At 40.7% G+C, this 14,674-nt stretch overlaps 1 protein-coding gene across 1 annotated transcript in view; it reads right to left on the bottom strand.

The window, feature by feature from the left end:
- Scaper (S-phase cyclin A-associated protein in the ER) overlaps positions 1-14,674 on the bottom strand; it is a 226,799-nt gene that overhangs the window by 141,288 nt on the left and 70,837 nt on the right. The window contains exons 21-22 of the mRNA XM_013012177.1: positions 8,246-8,311; positions 3,697-3,823 (exon numbers count right to left, since the gene is read on the bottom strand). Coding sequence (XP_012867631.1) covers positions 3,697-3,823; positions 8,246-8,311 — 193 coding nt within the window. The remainder of the gene's footprint in view (positions 1-3,696; positions 3,824-8,245; positions 8,312-14,674) is intronic.

Genomic DNA, 14,674 nt, shown 5'->3' with positions numbered 1-14,674 from the left:
AGGATTAGCACCTTTCTACTTTGTGAAAAGTAATCAGCCTATGATAATCTTTATTTTTATAAGCAATAGAGATGTGCCCTTGGAACTCGAAGCTTCTCAATACTGTATCTAGTAGAGGCATGTGTGACGAGTCCCAGGCTGAGAAGCCCCTGCAAGAAGTGTTCTGACAGGAGCACTGACGCCATGTTGCATGAAAAGCTGCTCTGTTCCTCCTGAGCACTCTACTGCCCCTGCCAAACTGTAGCTAAGCAGAACGGGCTTCCAGAATGGGTGGTACACATGCCTGACAACCCAGAAGCTCCACACCTGAGGCAGATGCCCTGGGCTGGAGCAGCACATGGACATGGCAGAAATGCAGACAGTTGGACTCATCTGAAACCCACTCAGTCAGAAATCCAAAGTGGGAAGCCGGGAGCCGGTAGCTCACCCCTGTCATCCTAGCTACTGAGGAGGCTGAGATCTGAGGATCATGGTTCAAAGTCAGCCCAGGCAGGAAAGTCTGTGAGACTTGTATCTCCAATGAGCCACTAGAAAACCAGAGGTGACACTGAGGTTCAAGTGGCAGGGCACTCACCTTGAGCTGAAGAGCTGAGGGACAGCGCCCAGGCCCAGAGTTCAAGCCCCACAACTGACCAAAAAAGAAAGAAAGAAAGGGGGGGGGGAAGGAAGGAAGGAAGGAAGGAAGAAAGGAAGGAAGGAAGGAAGGAAGGAAGGAAGGAAGGAAGGAAGGAGAGAAAGAGAGAGAGAAAGAAAGAGAGAGAGAAAGAAAGAAAGAAAGAAAAAGGAAGGAAGGAAGGAAAGAAGGAAGGAAGGAAAAGAAAAGAAAGAAATCCAAAGCAGGGCCCAGCAATCTGTGATTCTGATGTCAGAAGAATGGACACAATCAAGTACTTATAGCAGAGAAAAATGAATGAAAAAGTTTTGTGTATGAGATTAAATAAACTCAGAACAGTAATTCTGACTACTCATAAAGCCAAGGAAAGCTAAATCATGTATTACTAAGAACTCATTTATAGCCATGAATCAAGCCTACAATTCCAGCTTCTTAGAGAGGCAGGGATCAGAGTCTCTCTGTTTGAGGCCAGCCTGGGCATAAAAGTTTGTGAGACTCGATCTCAACTAATGGCTGGGTGTGATGGTGAGCAGCTATCACCTCAAGCTAGGGGGAAGCACAATGGCTGGAAGGGACCTGTCATTCTAGCTACGCAGGGAAGCACTAATAGGAGGACTGCAGTCAAGACGGCCCAGGCATAAAGTGAGACCTATCACAAAAATAAACCACACAAACAGGGGCTGGCAGAGTGGCTTACATGGTAGAGTGCTTGCCTAATGCGTATAAGGCCTTGAGTTTAATCCTTAGTTCCATCTGCCCCTGAAAGACAAGTTTATGTGACAAAGACATAAAACTCTATGTTTGAAGACAGCATAGGAATGTCAATGAAAACTGCTCATCAGTTAAGGGATGGCGTAGGGGGAGAAGCTGCTCTGAGTCCAACGTAACGTAGGCATGTCTGAAATACCAAACTGAAATGCCCTGGTGTAATTAATACACACTTAAAAAAATAACAAAAGTGAAACAGGCTCTGATCAGGGGGGCACACCAGGAGGGGGGACACCAGGATGGGGCTAACAGAGGTGACTGCAGATGAAGCAGTTCATCTGCATGTAGAAACCTACTGTAACAGAGGAGTGGAATGGGAGGGGAATGGGGGTAAGGCTGATCAGGATACATTGTATACCTGAGTGGAAATGTCGCAATGGATCCCTCTTTTGTATAAGGAAGTATGCTAATAAAAATAGTCATAACCAGCCAGGTGCCAGTGGCTCACACCTGTAATCCTAGCTTCTCAGGAGGCTGAGATCTGAGGATTGCGGTTCAAAGCTAGCCTAGGCAGGAAAGTCCATGAGACTCTTATCTCCAATAAACCACTCAGAAAACCGGAAGTGGTACTGTGGCTCAAGTGGTAGAGCACTAGCCTTTATCTGAAGAGCTGAGGGACAGCGTATAAGCCCAGAGTTCAAGCCCCACAACCGACCAAAAAAATGTCATAACCATAAACAGACAAATTAGGCAAAAGAAAATCAAAGCTGAATAAAGAGAACCATTTTCAGAAAACAAGGAAATAATGCAACTTGAATTCTGCTCAGAAAACACATCAAGGGATGTGGGAAGATAGGCAAACAAGGGTAACACAGGACCTACAACTATATAGACAACAGTCTAACTTGAGTATGTTCACAGCTGTTTTTTGTTTGGTCGGTTGTGGGGCTTGAACTCTGGGCCTGGGCGCTGTCCCTCAGCTCTTCAGCTCAAGGCGAGCGCTCTACCACTTGAGCCACAGCGCCACTTCTTTCTGGTGGTTTATTGGAGATAGGAGTCTCACGGTCTCTCCTGCCCGGGCTGGCTTTGAACCGCGATCCTCAGATCTCAGCCTCCTGAGTAGCTAGGATTACAGGCATGAGCCACCAGCGCCCGGCTTGTTCACAGCTGTTTACTGTATTCTCAATGCTACTTCTATTACATGTTTTGTTTTTATATATTTTTTTTTCCGGTCGTGGGGCCTGAACTCTGGGCCTGGGCGCTGTCCCTCAGCTCTTCAGCTCAAGGCTAGCGCTCTACCACTTGAGCCACAGCGCCACTTCCGGCTTTTTTCTTTTTGCTTATGTGGTGCTGAGGAATCGAACCCAGGGCCTCGAGCATGCAAGGCAAGCGCTCTACCACTGCGCCACCTTCCCAGCCCCTATTACATGTTTTTGTTCACATCAAGTATTACATAATAAATTTTAAACCCAAAAGACAAAAATACCATCAAGTAAATATAAAAAAGGAAACCACCTAAATGTTTATGTTACTTAAATTGTGATACATCCATACAAAAGTTTAGACATGAGAAAGTATGTGTGATAAAATTAACCAGGTAAAAAGATGCATACTAAAAAAATCAGAATAGTAGTAGCTGATATTTTATCTCTTCCTTATACACTTAAAATCTTCAAAATCATTAAGAATATTTGCATGTGTGCGTACCAGTACTAAGTCTTGAAATTAAGGTCTGGGCACTGTACCTTCGCTTTTCCACTCAAGACTGATGTTCTACTACTTGAGCCACAGTTCTACTTCTGACTTTTTGCTGGTTAACTGGAGATAAGACTTTCCTGCTTGGGCTTTTCTGCCCCAGCTGGCTTCAAACCATGATCTTCAGATCTCAGCCTCCTGAGTAGTTAGGATTACAGGTGTGATCCACCAGTGCTGTTAAGGATTTTTTTTTTTACTGTCACTGAGACAGTCAATGACTCAAAGTTACTAAACTGTCAAACCTTTTGTTGGAAACAGCAAGAAAATTAGTATTTTGTGGAAATTTAGTTGTGATTTTATGAGCTACATAATTCAAAGCTTCATATTTTCTACCATAAAGTATGTGTGTGTTTATCTTTATAATTGTGACTCCTTATCAAATCATTTCATTTGTGTGTAGAGGAAAAACAAACTGAGAAACTATGAAGAAAATTTCAATTAAATAATTGAAAAACAATTCTGAATACAAAGACAAACAAGAATAAAAGTAAAAATCAACCATCACTTGTTAACTGCTTTTGAAAACACAAGAGAGAGGCAAGTATCAAAAGTTGGCCTTAGATCCTGTCCTAGTGAAAAAGGACTATAAGATGAAGGTTCTGAAGATGTTGCGTACTTACCTCCTTCTCCAATATTCTGGCAATCTCGCCCAGGGTCCGATCCAAAGCTGAAACCTTATTATTTGCCCATGTGCCACTATCTTGAACTTGTAGTTGCTTTAGAAGATCTTTGGCTAATCGTTGAAGCCTTCAACACAAAAGGAATGACATTAGACACCACATATTTCATTTTGAGGCACAGACTTCATTTTCTTAAGCCTTTGAAAGGGAGTTACTTTCAGTATTCTACTTGAAACTACTTCACAAAGCACCTGGAGGGAAAAAAACAAGGGAACTTAGAGGATGTATTACTTTTATATTCAAGACCACCAATCTATTCCTCTGACCTAAAGCAGAATTAGTAGACAGTATCTCCCTCATTCACAGGATGGGCTGAGAGCATCAGTTTTTGTGTAATCCAGAAGTTAGAGGGGACTGAAAGCTGGGGAGAAGGTAAAAGGCTGGTGACAGAGAAAAGGAGCCCAAGAACCCAAGCAGGTACTTCTATTCTGATTTGATTCTTTAAAGTAGTCTTGGACATTAGAAGCATTTGTAAACACACACAATGTTGAACCATCCTGGGGCCAGTTTATAGGCAGGCAGTTCACCATCTTATACAACAGAGTACTTGGTTTTCACCGAGCAATACCACCAATTACCTGGATTATAAGATTCCTTAGTGTCCTCCCTTGGGTTTTTCACACTTCTTTATGTGGTCCTCTCCTCTCCTTTACTTCTATGCTTGAGCATTTGTTGGCAGAGTTACTACTCGTTCCCCGGATAGTTACCAAGTCGGCTTTCCCCTGTTGTCCTGATTCAATTTTGAAACTGGCAGATGCCATAGGGCTCATGACAATCATCCTCTTGCAAGAGAGCCTACATCCCCTGTCTACCACTGCAATCCTTGCTTCTACCGTACAAAACCCAGCCATGGCTAACAACGTTTATTTAGCTCTTATTACGGACCAGATACCATTCTGTGTCTTGAAAGTTTTAATTTAGTTATACAACTTAATGAAATCACCCACTAGCCTTTTTCATTGCTGAGCCTGAGAAAAAGTTGCACCATAAAAAAAAGATGAATGTGACTAAATCTCTTTAGTCTGTTCAATGTTCCAGTCTCCACAGAGTGCTTCTCTATTTCCCTTTCCTCTCGCTCTCTCTCTCTTGTTTTTATAAAATCATACATTTCGGAGTAAACGGAAACGAGTGGAACAAGAAAAACCTCAGTTTCTGCCACAAAATCTGCAAGTGATCTTCATTTCACCCAGGCTCCTTTGTTTTTCCTATTACAACTCAGGAAGGGCCCTTCTTCCCTCCTGAGCTGGACCAGGCTCTGCGGTGCATGGGGTCTCTCCAGACCTCAATTCCACTTTTCCAGCTTCACATTCTCCCCAAGTGTTCTTCAATCCCTCTTTCAGAAGTGCTGATTACCTGGGAACTTCTTACTTACCCATCAGCTCTTAGCACAAAAACTCCTTTCACCAAGCTGGCTCATCCCAAGTGAAACAAACACTTAGCTAACTCCATTATCCCATGGACATTTTTCTCATGTGGCATTTTCCAGAAGAATAGAGACATTCCTTCTCTTCACAATCCAATATGGGAGCTGCCACCCAAAATGTGGCTACTATCACTTAAAATAGGAACAATGTGGCCAAGGAACTAAATTTTAAATTGTATTTCATTTAAATAACTCAGTGATGTGACTAGAAGCTATTCTATGGCATAGTACAAAGTATGGTAGAAGCTTACATGAGAGAGAGTCTTTGTCTAGCGTCTGTTCAGCTTTTTTATCCTTACATGTACTAAATAGATGCTCAATAAATAAATGGCCTAGATGAAATACTTTTCTTTGATCTTAATATCTGTAACCACAGTTATAAAATACTTCCATGCACCTGATCTGTCTAATCTTCTTAGTAACATGGACAGTACTATCCCTCTGTGAAAAATGAAGAAACTAACACTCAGGAAGTTAGATGACTTTCCCAAGTTCAAACACTTGCCAAAAGCACACAGACCTCAGCCTCTGCTCTTCCAATCTCATGTCTGGTCTTCATGCCATGTTACCAAACTAAAATAAGGAAGCTTAATTCACCAACAAATTTCCAAGGATAAATTTCATCTAAAAATTAATGTATGTAAACTCTAAACATTTCCCAAAAAACAATAGCAAAAGCTGTTAAAAACAAAACAAAAACACAACAAGCCAGCCCAGACAGAAAAGTTCCTGAGACTCTTATCTCTAACTAATCCAAAAAACTGCAAGTGAAACTGTGACTCAAGTGGTGGAGCTCTAGCATTGAGCAAAAAAGCCCAAGGACAGCACCCAGGCCCCAAGTTCAAGCCCCAGGAATCACTCATGCATACACAAAACAACAACAGTGACCTCAAGCTTAAACTTAAAACTCTTACATGAAGTCACAGCATGTACCATGAGTATAAACCCCGGAGAAGTTATTTCATCTCTCTATAGCTCAGTTTTGTTTTTTTTTAAGTTGCATGTATGTGTGTGTGTGTGTGTGTGTGTGTGCGTGTGTGTGTGTGTGTGTTATATGTGGTACTGAGGAATCAAACCCAGGGCTTCATCCATGCGAGGCAAGCACTCTACCACTAAGCCACATTCCTAGCCCAAAAGTTGGATACACACACACACACACACACACACACACACATACACACACTTTCAGAGCTTTTTAAAGATCAGAGATAATCTCGATTACCAAGCATTAAAGCAGACATCTAATAAATGGCCAATGATCATTACTATGCGTTAACAGGAGGTCTTTATCTAACAAAAGGGGAATATAAAAGATAAAATGATAGCAACATATTCTTTTTCACTCTAAACCAAATATGGGCTCGAGTCCCATCCAGATTATAGTTACTGGCCTTAAACGTGGAAGAACATTGGCAGCAAACCTCATTGTGTGATAGGTCAGCAGCTATTGCAGCTTCCGGCTGAATAGGCTGCGCACTGTGTAACTAAATATACAGCTATAGCAACAGGAGCTAGCATTATTCTTACCCAGAATGCTCTCATTCTTCTGAAAACTAGGAGGACTGAGGGAAGCACAAGGCCTGTTTTAATTCACAGAATAAAAGAGGCTTATATTTCACCCTGAGGCAGATCAACTCTGGGGTTCATATGAGCCTCCCTTCAAGGAAGAATGCTAAATCAAGGGGATGCTTTGGTAACGTGAGCTAAACCTGCCTCACTCCTTGCGTCCCCACAAGTACCACAAAGGATATGGCCCCGCTCAATAAAAATTAAAACATCAAGTTTTGATGCATACTACAAATAATGATAGAATGCTGTCCAAGTCAAAGCTGAAAGCTGTCCTTCTGCTCAACAATGAATAAAAACAACAACCAGGAGCTACTCAGAGAACGTAGATTTTTAGCAGAGAAATTGTCACTTGGGTTACTTGGGGCAGATCATTTTTCTAGCATGAAAAGGAAAATGGAAGCTTCCTAACTTGTTGCTAGAACATGAGGAGTATCTGTCCAGTAAATGGCTTTGTGAAAAATGGTAGAAGATCAGGTATTTCATTCTCAGAACTTGAAGAAATTCCAACCCACTGTTAAGTATCGCTCTGCGGGGCCCTTTCTTTTATTGCTCTGAGGTGGGGCTCTCCTAGGGACATTTAGAAGCCTTGAAAAAGTATGAAAGACAACAAGTCTACTCCAGAAATTCACTGCTCTTGAGTGTGACAGAAGGAAGACAAAATCATGTTAATTCTTCTCTTTCATTTCCTCTATTTAGAAAGGTACTGGGTATAATTTAAAGCTACTTACTCCCTTTTACGCTTTTATTTCCCATTTTAATGTAGGAAATCAAACCTTTTGTTGTACCCTGTATAAGATGGAAAAATCAGTGTACATTCATTGCCTCCAACAGCAGTTCTCATGGAAAAGAAGACATGGAACAGGACTTCTGTCTTTAAGAACTACCCAACCTGCTCACGCCTGTAATCCTAGCTACTTAGGAGGCTGAGAGCTGAGGATCGTGGTTCAAAGCCAAACCAGGGTAGGAAAGTCCAGGAGACTCTTATCTCTCAACTAACCACTAAGAAGTTAGAAGCAGAGCTGTGTCACAAATGGAAAAGTGAAAATACTAAGGAAGAGTGCTCAGGCCCTGAGTTTAACGCCAGTACTGGCATACTTAGAGGGGCAACACGATGTGCCCAACTGTTGTCTTAATTCTAGACTCTCAGGGAATGTACCCATCACACTACACACACAAGCACGTCTGTATCTGGAGATAAATACAGATTAACACCTTACTTCCAATTCACCATCACAAGGTTTTTCTCCTCTCCCTGGCTATATTTTTAACCCTCCTTCTAGCAGCAAAGAGTCATCTGCCTATGATTACGACTATATTTTCTTATTGGCCTATTCCCCTCTCTTTCTATATATGGGTCGCTTTCCTGCTTAGGCTCTGACTGTCCATTTGGGGTTCTTTCAGGTATCTCTTGCTCCTTAGACTCTGCATTGGGCCCCCACAGACCCAGCTAGAAAACCCCTAACACAGTAGCCAGGGAGGGTGGAGGAAGATACTTACTTTGCCTTGTAAGGTGAATCAGACCCACAATTTCTTGTTTCCATTAAACTCTCATATTCCTTGGCCCTAAAGAGAAAAAAAGTTTGATCACAGTTATTTTGTAGCTAACTTAAAAAAAAAAACACATCATTTTATAAAACCCCAAATCAGCTGGGTGCTGATGGCTCACACCTGTAATCCTAACCTACTCAGGTGACCGAGATCACGGCTCAAAGCCAGCCCAGGCAGAAAAATATGTAAGACTTTTAGCTCCAATAAACTACTCAAAAAAGCTGGGAGTGGTGCTGTGGCTCAAATAGTAGAGCACAAGCCTTGAGCATAGAAAGGCTCAGGGACAACATATAGGCCCGGGTTCAAGGCCCAGGACTGGCAAAAAAAACAAAACAAAAAAGAACAACAACCAAAAAAAAGGAGCTGTATTTTTTTCTCTCCCGGTATAAAATCAGGCTGTTAATGTAGCAAAATAAGCACATTTATCTTAACACTTTAGTTCCTCATATTTCTTCTCCAAAGTTACTACACATAACTGTGAAAGATTATAAAATACAACTCTTCATAGAATATACTCCGAAAAATTCTTCCAACTTTATAGACTTGATCTAGAATAGATTTTAGAAAAGTGATATTTCATAATTAAATCTGAAAATCTGTAAAATTGCTTCAAAGAGCCCTCAAGTATAAAACACACATACACTCTCTCTCTATATATATGTTTTTTAAAAAAACCTTGAGAAATATTAATTTTATTTTATTTTATTTGGTGGTTGTGGTACTTGAACTCAGGGCCTGGGAACTGTCTCTGAGCTCTTTTAATCAAGGCTGGTACTCTACCACTTTGAGTCACAGCTCCACTTCCAGTTTTCTGGTGGCTAATTGGAGATAAGAGTCTCAAGGGAGCCGGTCGCTGGTGGTACACACCTGTAATTCTAGCTACTAAGGAAACTGAGATCTAAGGATCACGGTTCAAAGCCAGCCCAGGCAGGAAAGTTTGTGAAACTATCTCTAATTAACCACCAGAAAACTGGAAGTGGCACTATAGCCTAAGTTGTAGAGCACAAAAGTCTCAAGGGGAATTTTCTGCCTAAGTGGGCTTCAAATCATGATCCTCAGATCTCATCCTTCCGAGTAGCTAGGATTACAGGCATAAGCCAATGGTACCCAGCAAGAAATAATTTTTTTTTTTTGGGTCCGGTCATGGGGCCTGAACTCTGGGCCTGGGCGCTGTCCCTCAGCTCTTCAGCTCAAGGCTAGCACTCTACCACTTGAGCCACAGCACCACTTCCGGCTTTTTTCTTTTTGCTTATGTGGTGCTGAGGAATCGAACCCAGGGCCTTGAGCATGCAAGGCAAGCGCTCTACCACTGAGCCACCTTCCCAGCCCAAAAAATAATTTAAAAGACTATGAACATGACTTTTTTTTTTTTGCTCTTTTGTCTAATTAGGCTCCACCTTGCTAAACCAATCGTGGACAGCCAGCAACAAGTCTTACACTGGACAGGTCTCACTCCAGCAACCCACAGTAAATACTGAATTCATCTGGTTCTCATTTAAAGGGGGAATCAATGAAAATGCTAGTTTAAATGCAAAGCTCTCATCCAAAGGGCCCTAAGTAAACTTCAACGACATGCAAAATAATAAGGCACAAGGTATACTAATCTACACAGCAACATAAAAATGTGAAAGATACAAATTACAGCAGTGCTAATAAATACAAGCATTAAGTTTATATATTCATGATAACTTTGGTCAACGTCACTCCCTCTTACCCACTGTTGTCACCACTCCCTGCTCCCAACTGTCTTCTAATTCACCTTTGCAAACAGTCTTCCTTCTACTTTCATGTTAAAAACAAATCTAGATTCTATATATAGAACAAAACATGGTATCTGTCCTTCTGAGTCTGGCTTATTTCACTTAACATGATCATCTCCAGTTCCATCCATTTTCCTGTAAAGGATGTAATTTCACACATTTGTATACATATAGATGGATTTTAAAAATCCTTCCTGTGGTGATGGGTACCTAGGCTATTGTGAAAAGTGCAATAAATATTGGTATATAGCTACCTGGACTGAATGTATGCTGTGAGTCCTTGGTGTAGTGTTTCAGCTGGATTAAATGGTAATAGCATTTTGGTTTTTTTCTACACGGTAATTTATATTCATGCTATCTATGTATACTGGTTCTCATTGCTTATCACCTCACTGTCAACCGTTTTCTTGATGAGAGCCATTTTGACTGGAGTGAGGTGAAATCTCCCTAATGTTAAAGATGGTGAACTTTTTCATGTATTCACTGGCCATACTGTCATATTGTACTTCTAGTGAGAATAGTCTGTTTAATTCATTTGCCCATTAATTCATAGAATGATTCCATTTCATGTTCAATTTCCTAAGTTCTTATATATTCTGGATATTAGTCTTCCATCGGATGAATAGCCAGCAAACATTTTAACCTGTTCTGTATGCTGTCTCTTCACTTGGTTTTACTTTACTTTGCTGTGTAAAAGTTTTTGGACGGTTGTGGGCCAGGGCACTGTCCCAAGGCTAGGGCTCAGGGCTAGGGCTCTACCACTTTGAGCCATAGTGCCATTTCCACTTTTCTGGTGGTTAACTGGAGCTAGAGTCTCACAGACTTTCCTGCCCAGGCTGGCTTTGAACCTAGATCCTCAGATCTCAGCCTCCTACCTAAGTAGCTAGGATTATAGACATGAGCCATTGGCTTCTGGCTGCGTGAAAGCTTTTTAATTTGCTGCAATCCCCTTTGTCATTCTTGCTATTATTTCCTGTTACTGGAGTCCTAACTTTGAAAGTGATTGCTTATGCCTATACTTAGAACTGTTTTTCTATCTTTTACTGGAGTTGTTGTAAAAATTTTACTTCTAACATTAAGGTCTTTGATCCATTTTCAATTGATTTTTTCACAGGGTGAGCAATAAAGACTGGCTTCAGAATTCTGCATGTGGACATCCAGGTTTCTTAGAGCCATTTGTTAAGGAAGCTGTCTTATATCCAATATATTTCTGAAATCTTCATTGAAAATTAGGTAATTATAGCTGCACAGGCTTATTTCCATGTCAACTATTCCACTGGAAAGCATGTCATGCTATCTGTTCCTTTTTATTTTGGCAGTCGCAGAGCTTGAACTCACGGCCTTGGAGCTGTCTCCAGGCTTTTTCACTCAAGGCTAGCACTCTACCACTTTGAGCCACAGCATCACTTCTGGTTTTCTGGTGGTTCGTTGGAGATAAGAGTCTCCCAGACTTCCCTGCCTGGGCTGGCTTTTAACCGGTGATCCTCAGATCTCAGCCTACTGAGTAGCTAGGATAACAAGCATGAGCCACCAGCACCAGGCTTGTTCCTTTAATGCTGTAATTAGGTATTGTAATCAGGTACTGTTACAGCTCCAGGACTGGTGTTTTGGCTCATGTATACTTTGCCTATTTGGGATCTTTTATGTTTCATATGAACTTTAGGACCTTCCCCTCACCAAATCTGGTGAAAAATGATACTGGAATTTTGATGGAAATTGTACTGAACTGCAGGTCACTTTCAGTAATATAACCATTTTCATAGTATTAATTCTGCTGATCCATGGAAATGAGAAGTCTTTCCAATATTAGTGTCTTTGTCAATTTTCTTACTTTACCATATCAGTTGTCACTGTAGAAGGCTTTTACTTCTTTTGTTTGGTATACTCCTAGGTAGTTTATTATTTTAAGATTATTGCAGATGACATTTTTTTTTTTGTTATTGGTCCATGGGAAAGCTACTCCTTTTTTTTGGTCAGTCATGGGGCTTGAACTCTGGGCCTGAGCGCTGTCCCTCAGCTCTTCAGCTCAAGGCTACCGCTCTACTACTTGAGCTACAGCACCACTTCCGGTTTTCTGATCGTTTATTGGAGATGTTTCACGGAGTCTCCTGCCTGGCCTGGCTTTGAACCATGATCCTCAGATCTTAGCCTCCTGAGTAGCTAGGATTACAGGCTTGAGTCACGGGCACCCAGCAAGCTATTCCTTTTTGTATGCTTTTGTGTCTTGCTATTTTGCTGAACTGTATCAGAACTACTAGTTTTAAGAGGAAGGATTCTGGATCTTTCATATATAGGACCATGGCATGAAATCATAGGGATAACTGGACTTCTTCCTCTCTTGTTTGTATCCCTTTAACTTCTTCATTTTTCTGTATAGATGTTTCTATGAATTCAAAGACTGTAGTGAATAAATGTAGAGTGTGGATACCCTTGTCTAGTTCCTGATGTTAGAGAAAACATTTTGGTTTTCCCCCTTTCAGTATATGTTGGGTATAGGTTTGACATATGTAGCATTTGTTAGGTTAAAGTATGATCCTTCTTTTCCTACATCCTTCACGCTTTGATTATGAGGGCTTGTTCTGCATCTATTTTGGTACTTGATTCTATTTATGTGTTGTAGTACATTTATTGATCTGAGTATATTGAACCATCCTTGCATCCCTGGAATGAAACTATCTTTTCAATGGGTTGCATGTATTCTACTAAGGACGTCTACTTCAACGTTCAAGGGAATTGGCCTATAGTTTTCTTTTGTTGTTGTTGTTGTATCCTTACCCAAATCTGTTACCAGGATAGATTCATAAAATGAGCTTGGAAGGGTTCATTCTCTATTTTATGAAACAGTTTGCAGAGAATTGGTGCTAGTTTTTTTTTTAAAGTATATACAAGCTGGGCGCCGGTGGCTCACGCCTGTAATCCTAGCTACTCAGGAGGCTGAGATCTGAGGATCACAGTTCAAAGCCAGCCCGGGCAAGGAAAGTCGGTGAGACTCTTATCTCCAATAATCCACTAGGAAACCAGAAGTGGCGCTGTGGCTCAAGCGGTAGAGCGCTCACCTTGAGCTGAAGAGCTCAAAGCTGAGGGACAGCACCCAAGCCCAGAGTTCAAGCCCCACGACCAACCAAAAAAAAAAAAAGTATGTACAATCAACAGTGACTCTGTCTCTGGGATTATTTATGTTGGAAGATTATTGCTGCTTCAACTGCACTGCTTATTAAAGATCATTTAAGTTTTTTTTTTCTTTTGCTGGTCCTGTGGCTTGAACTCTAAAAGATAAGTTTTCTAAGTATCCCCTAATAATCCTCTGGACTTTAATAATTTAAACATTCACTCTTTTCCCTTCTAATTTTAATTAATTTGGGTCTTCTTTCTCTTATGGTTAGTTAACTAGAATTTGTTAGCCTTGTTTATCTTTCAAGGAATCAACTCTTTCACTTTTTTTTTTCTTGGGTGATAGGCTATCCCTGGAACTTGATTGCAGGGCCTGGGTGCTGTCCCTGACCTTTTTCAGCCAAGGTTAGCACTCTGCTGGTTGAGCCACAGCTCCGCTTTCAGCTTTTCTGGTGCTTAATAGGAGATAAGAGTATTGCATACTTTCCTTTTTGGGTTGATTTCAAACCTCAATCCTTAGATCTCAGCCTCCTGAGTAGCTAGGATTACAAGTGTGAGACACCAGCTCCCGGCACACTTTCTTTGTATTGTTCTTTTGCTCTCCATTTTGTTCATTTCCTCCTGATCTTTATTATTTCTTTCCATCTAGTAATTTTGAGTTTGGGAGTCTTCTTGTTTTTCTAAGTCCTTAAAGTAAGCCATGAGATTAAGATCCTTCCAATTTTTTAATGTACTATGTAAAGCTATAAACTTTCTTTTTAGAATTGCCTTTGTTTGAGTCAGAGGTTCTGATAAGCTGTATTTTCATTTTTATTTGACTAGAATTTCAAAAATATTTTCTCCCAAATTTCTTTAAGAATTCATTCAAAAGTATGCTACTATTCACTCTGTAGTAGTGTGTAGTAGTTTCTATAGTTCCTCTATCAATGTGTGATTTTATTCCAATATGATCTAGTAAAATAATTCAATTTTTAGAATGTTAAGATATGTTCCATGGCACATATGTGCTCTATCTTAAAAGTTTCATTTCACAGAACGTGTATTTGGCTGTCAGTCAGTTCATCTGATGTATAGTGCAGTTTAATTCTGACGTTTCTTTACTGATTTTTGTACTAGGGTTTTACAAAGGTACTATTTGAACTCAGGGCCTTGTACTTTCATCTGCCATGTCAGTCACACCTTCAACCTTTTTGCTTTTTTATTCTTTCAGATAAGGGCTTGAATGTTTTCCCTGGGATGGCTTAGACCATGATCCTCCTACCTTAGACCATGATGCCTCCTAAGTACCTAGGGTTATAGGTGTGAACTTCTATGCTCTGCTTACTTTTCAAGTTAAGTTCTTGCTAGCTTATTGCCTGCCTGACCTCCTGAATAGGTAAGATTACAGATGTCACCAACATACTCCACTTTTTTTTTCTTTTTTTGCTACTATCACAATGCATAAATTGTCCTTTTGAAGGTGCTTAAAGGGTCTTCCTGGTCTTACTCATTTTTCACTGAACTTTTT

Source organism: Dipodomys ordii, unplaced genomic scaffold (genome assembly GCF_000151885.1).
Source record: "Dipodomys ordii isolate 6190 unplaced genomic scaffold, Dord_2.0 Scaffold15, whole genome shotgun sequence".
In the NCBI taxonomy this organism is placed as follows: domain Eukaryota; kingdom Metazoa; phylum Chordata; class Mammalia; order Rodentia; family Heteromyidae; genus Dipodomys; species Dipodomys ordii.
Note: the sequence above shows the minus strand (reverse complement) of the source record. Positions and strands in the feature narration are given on the sequence as shown.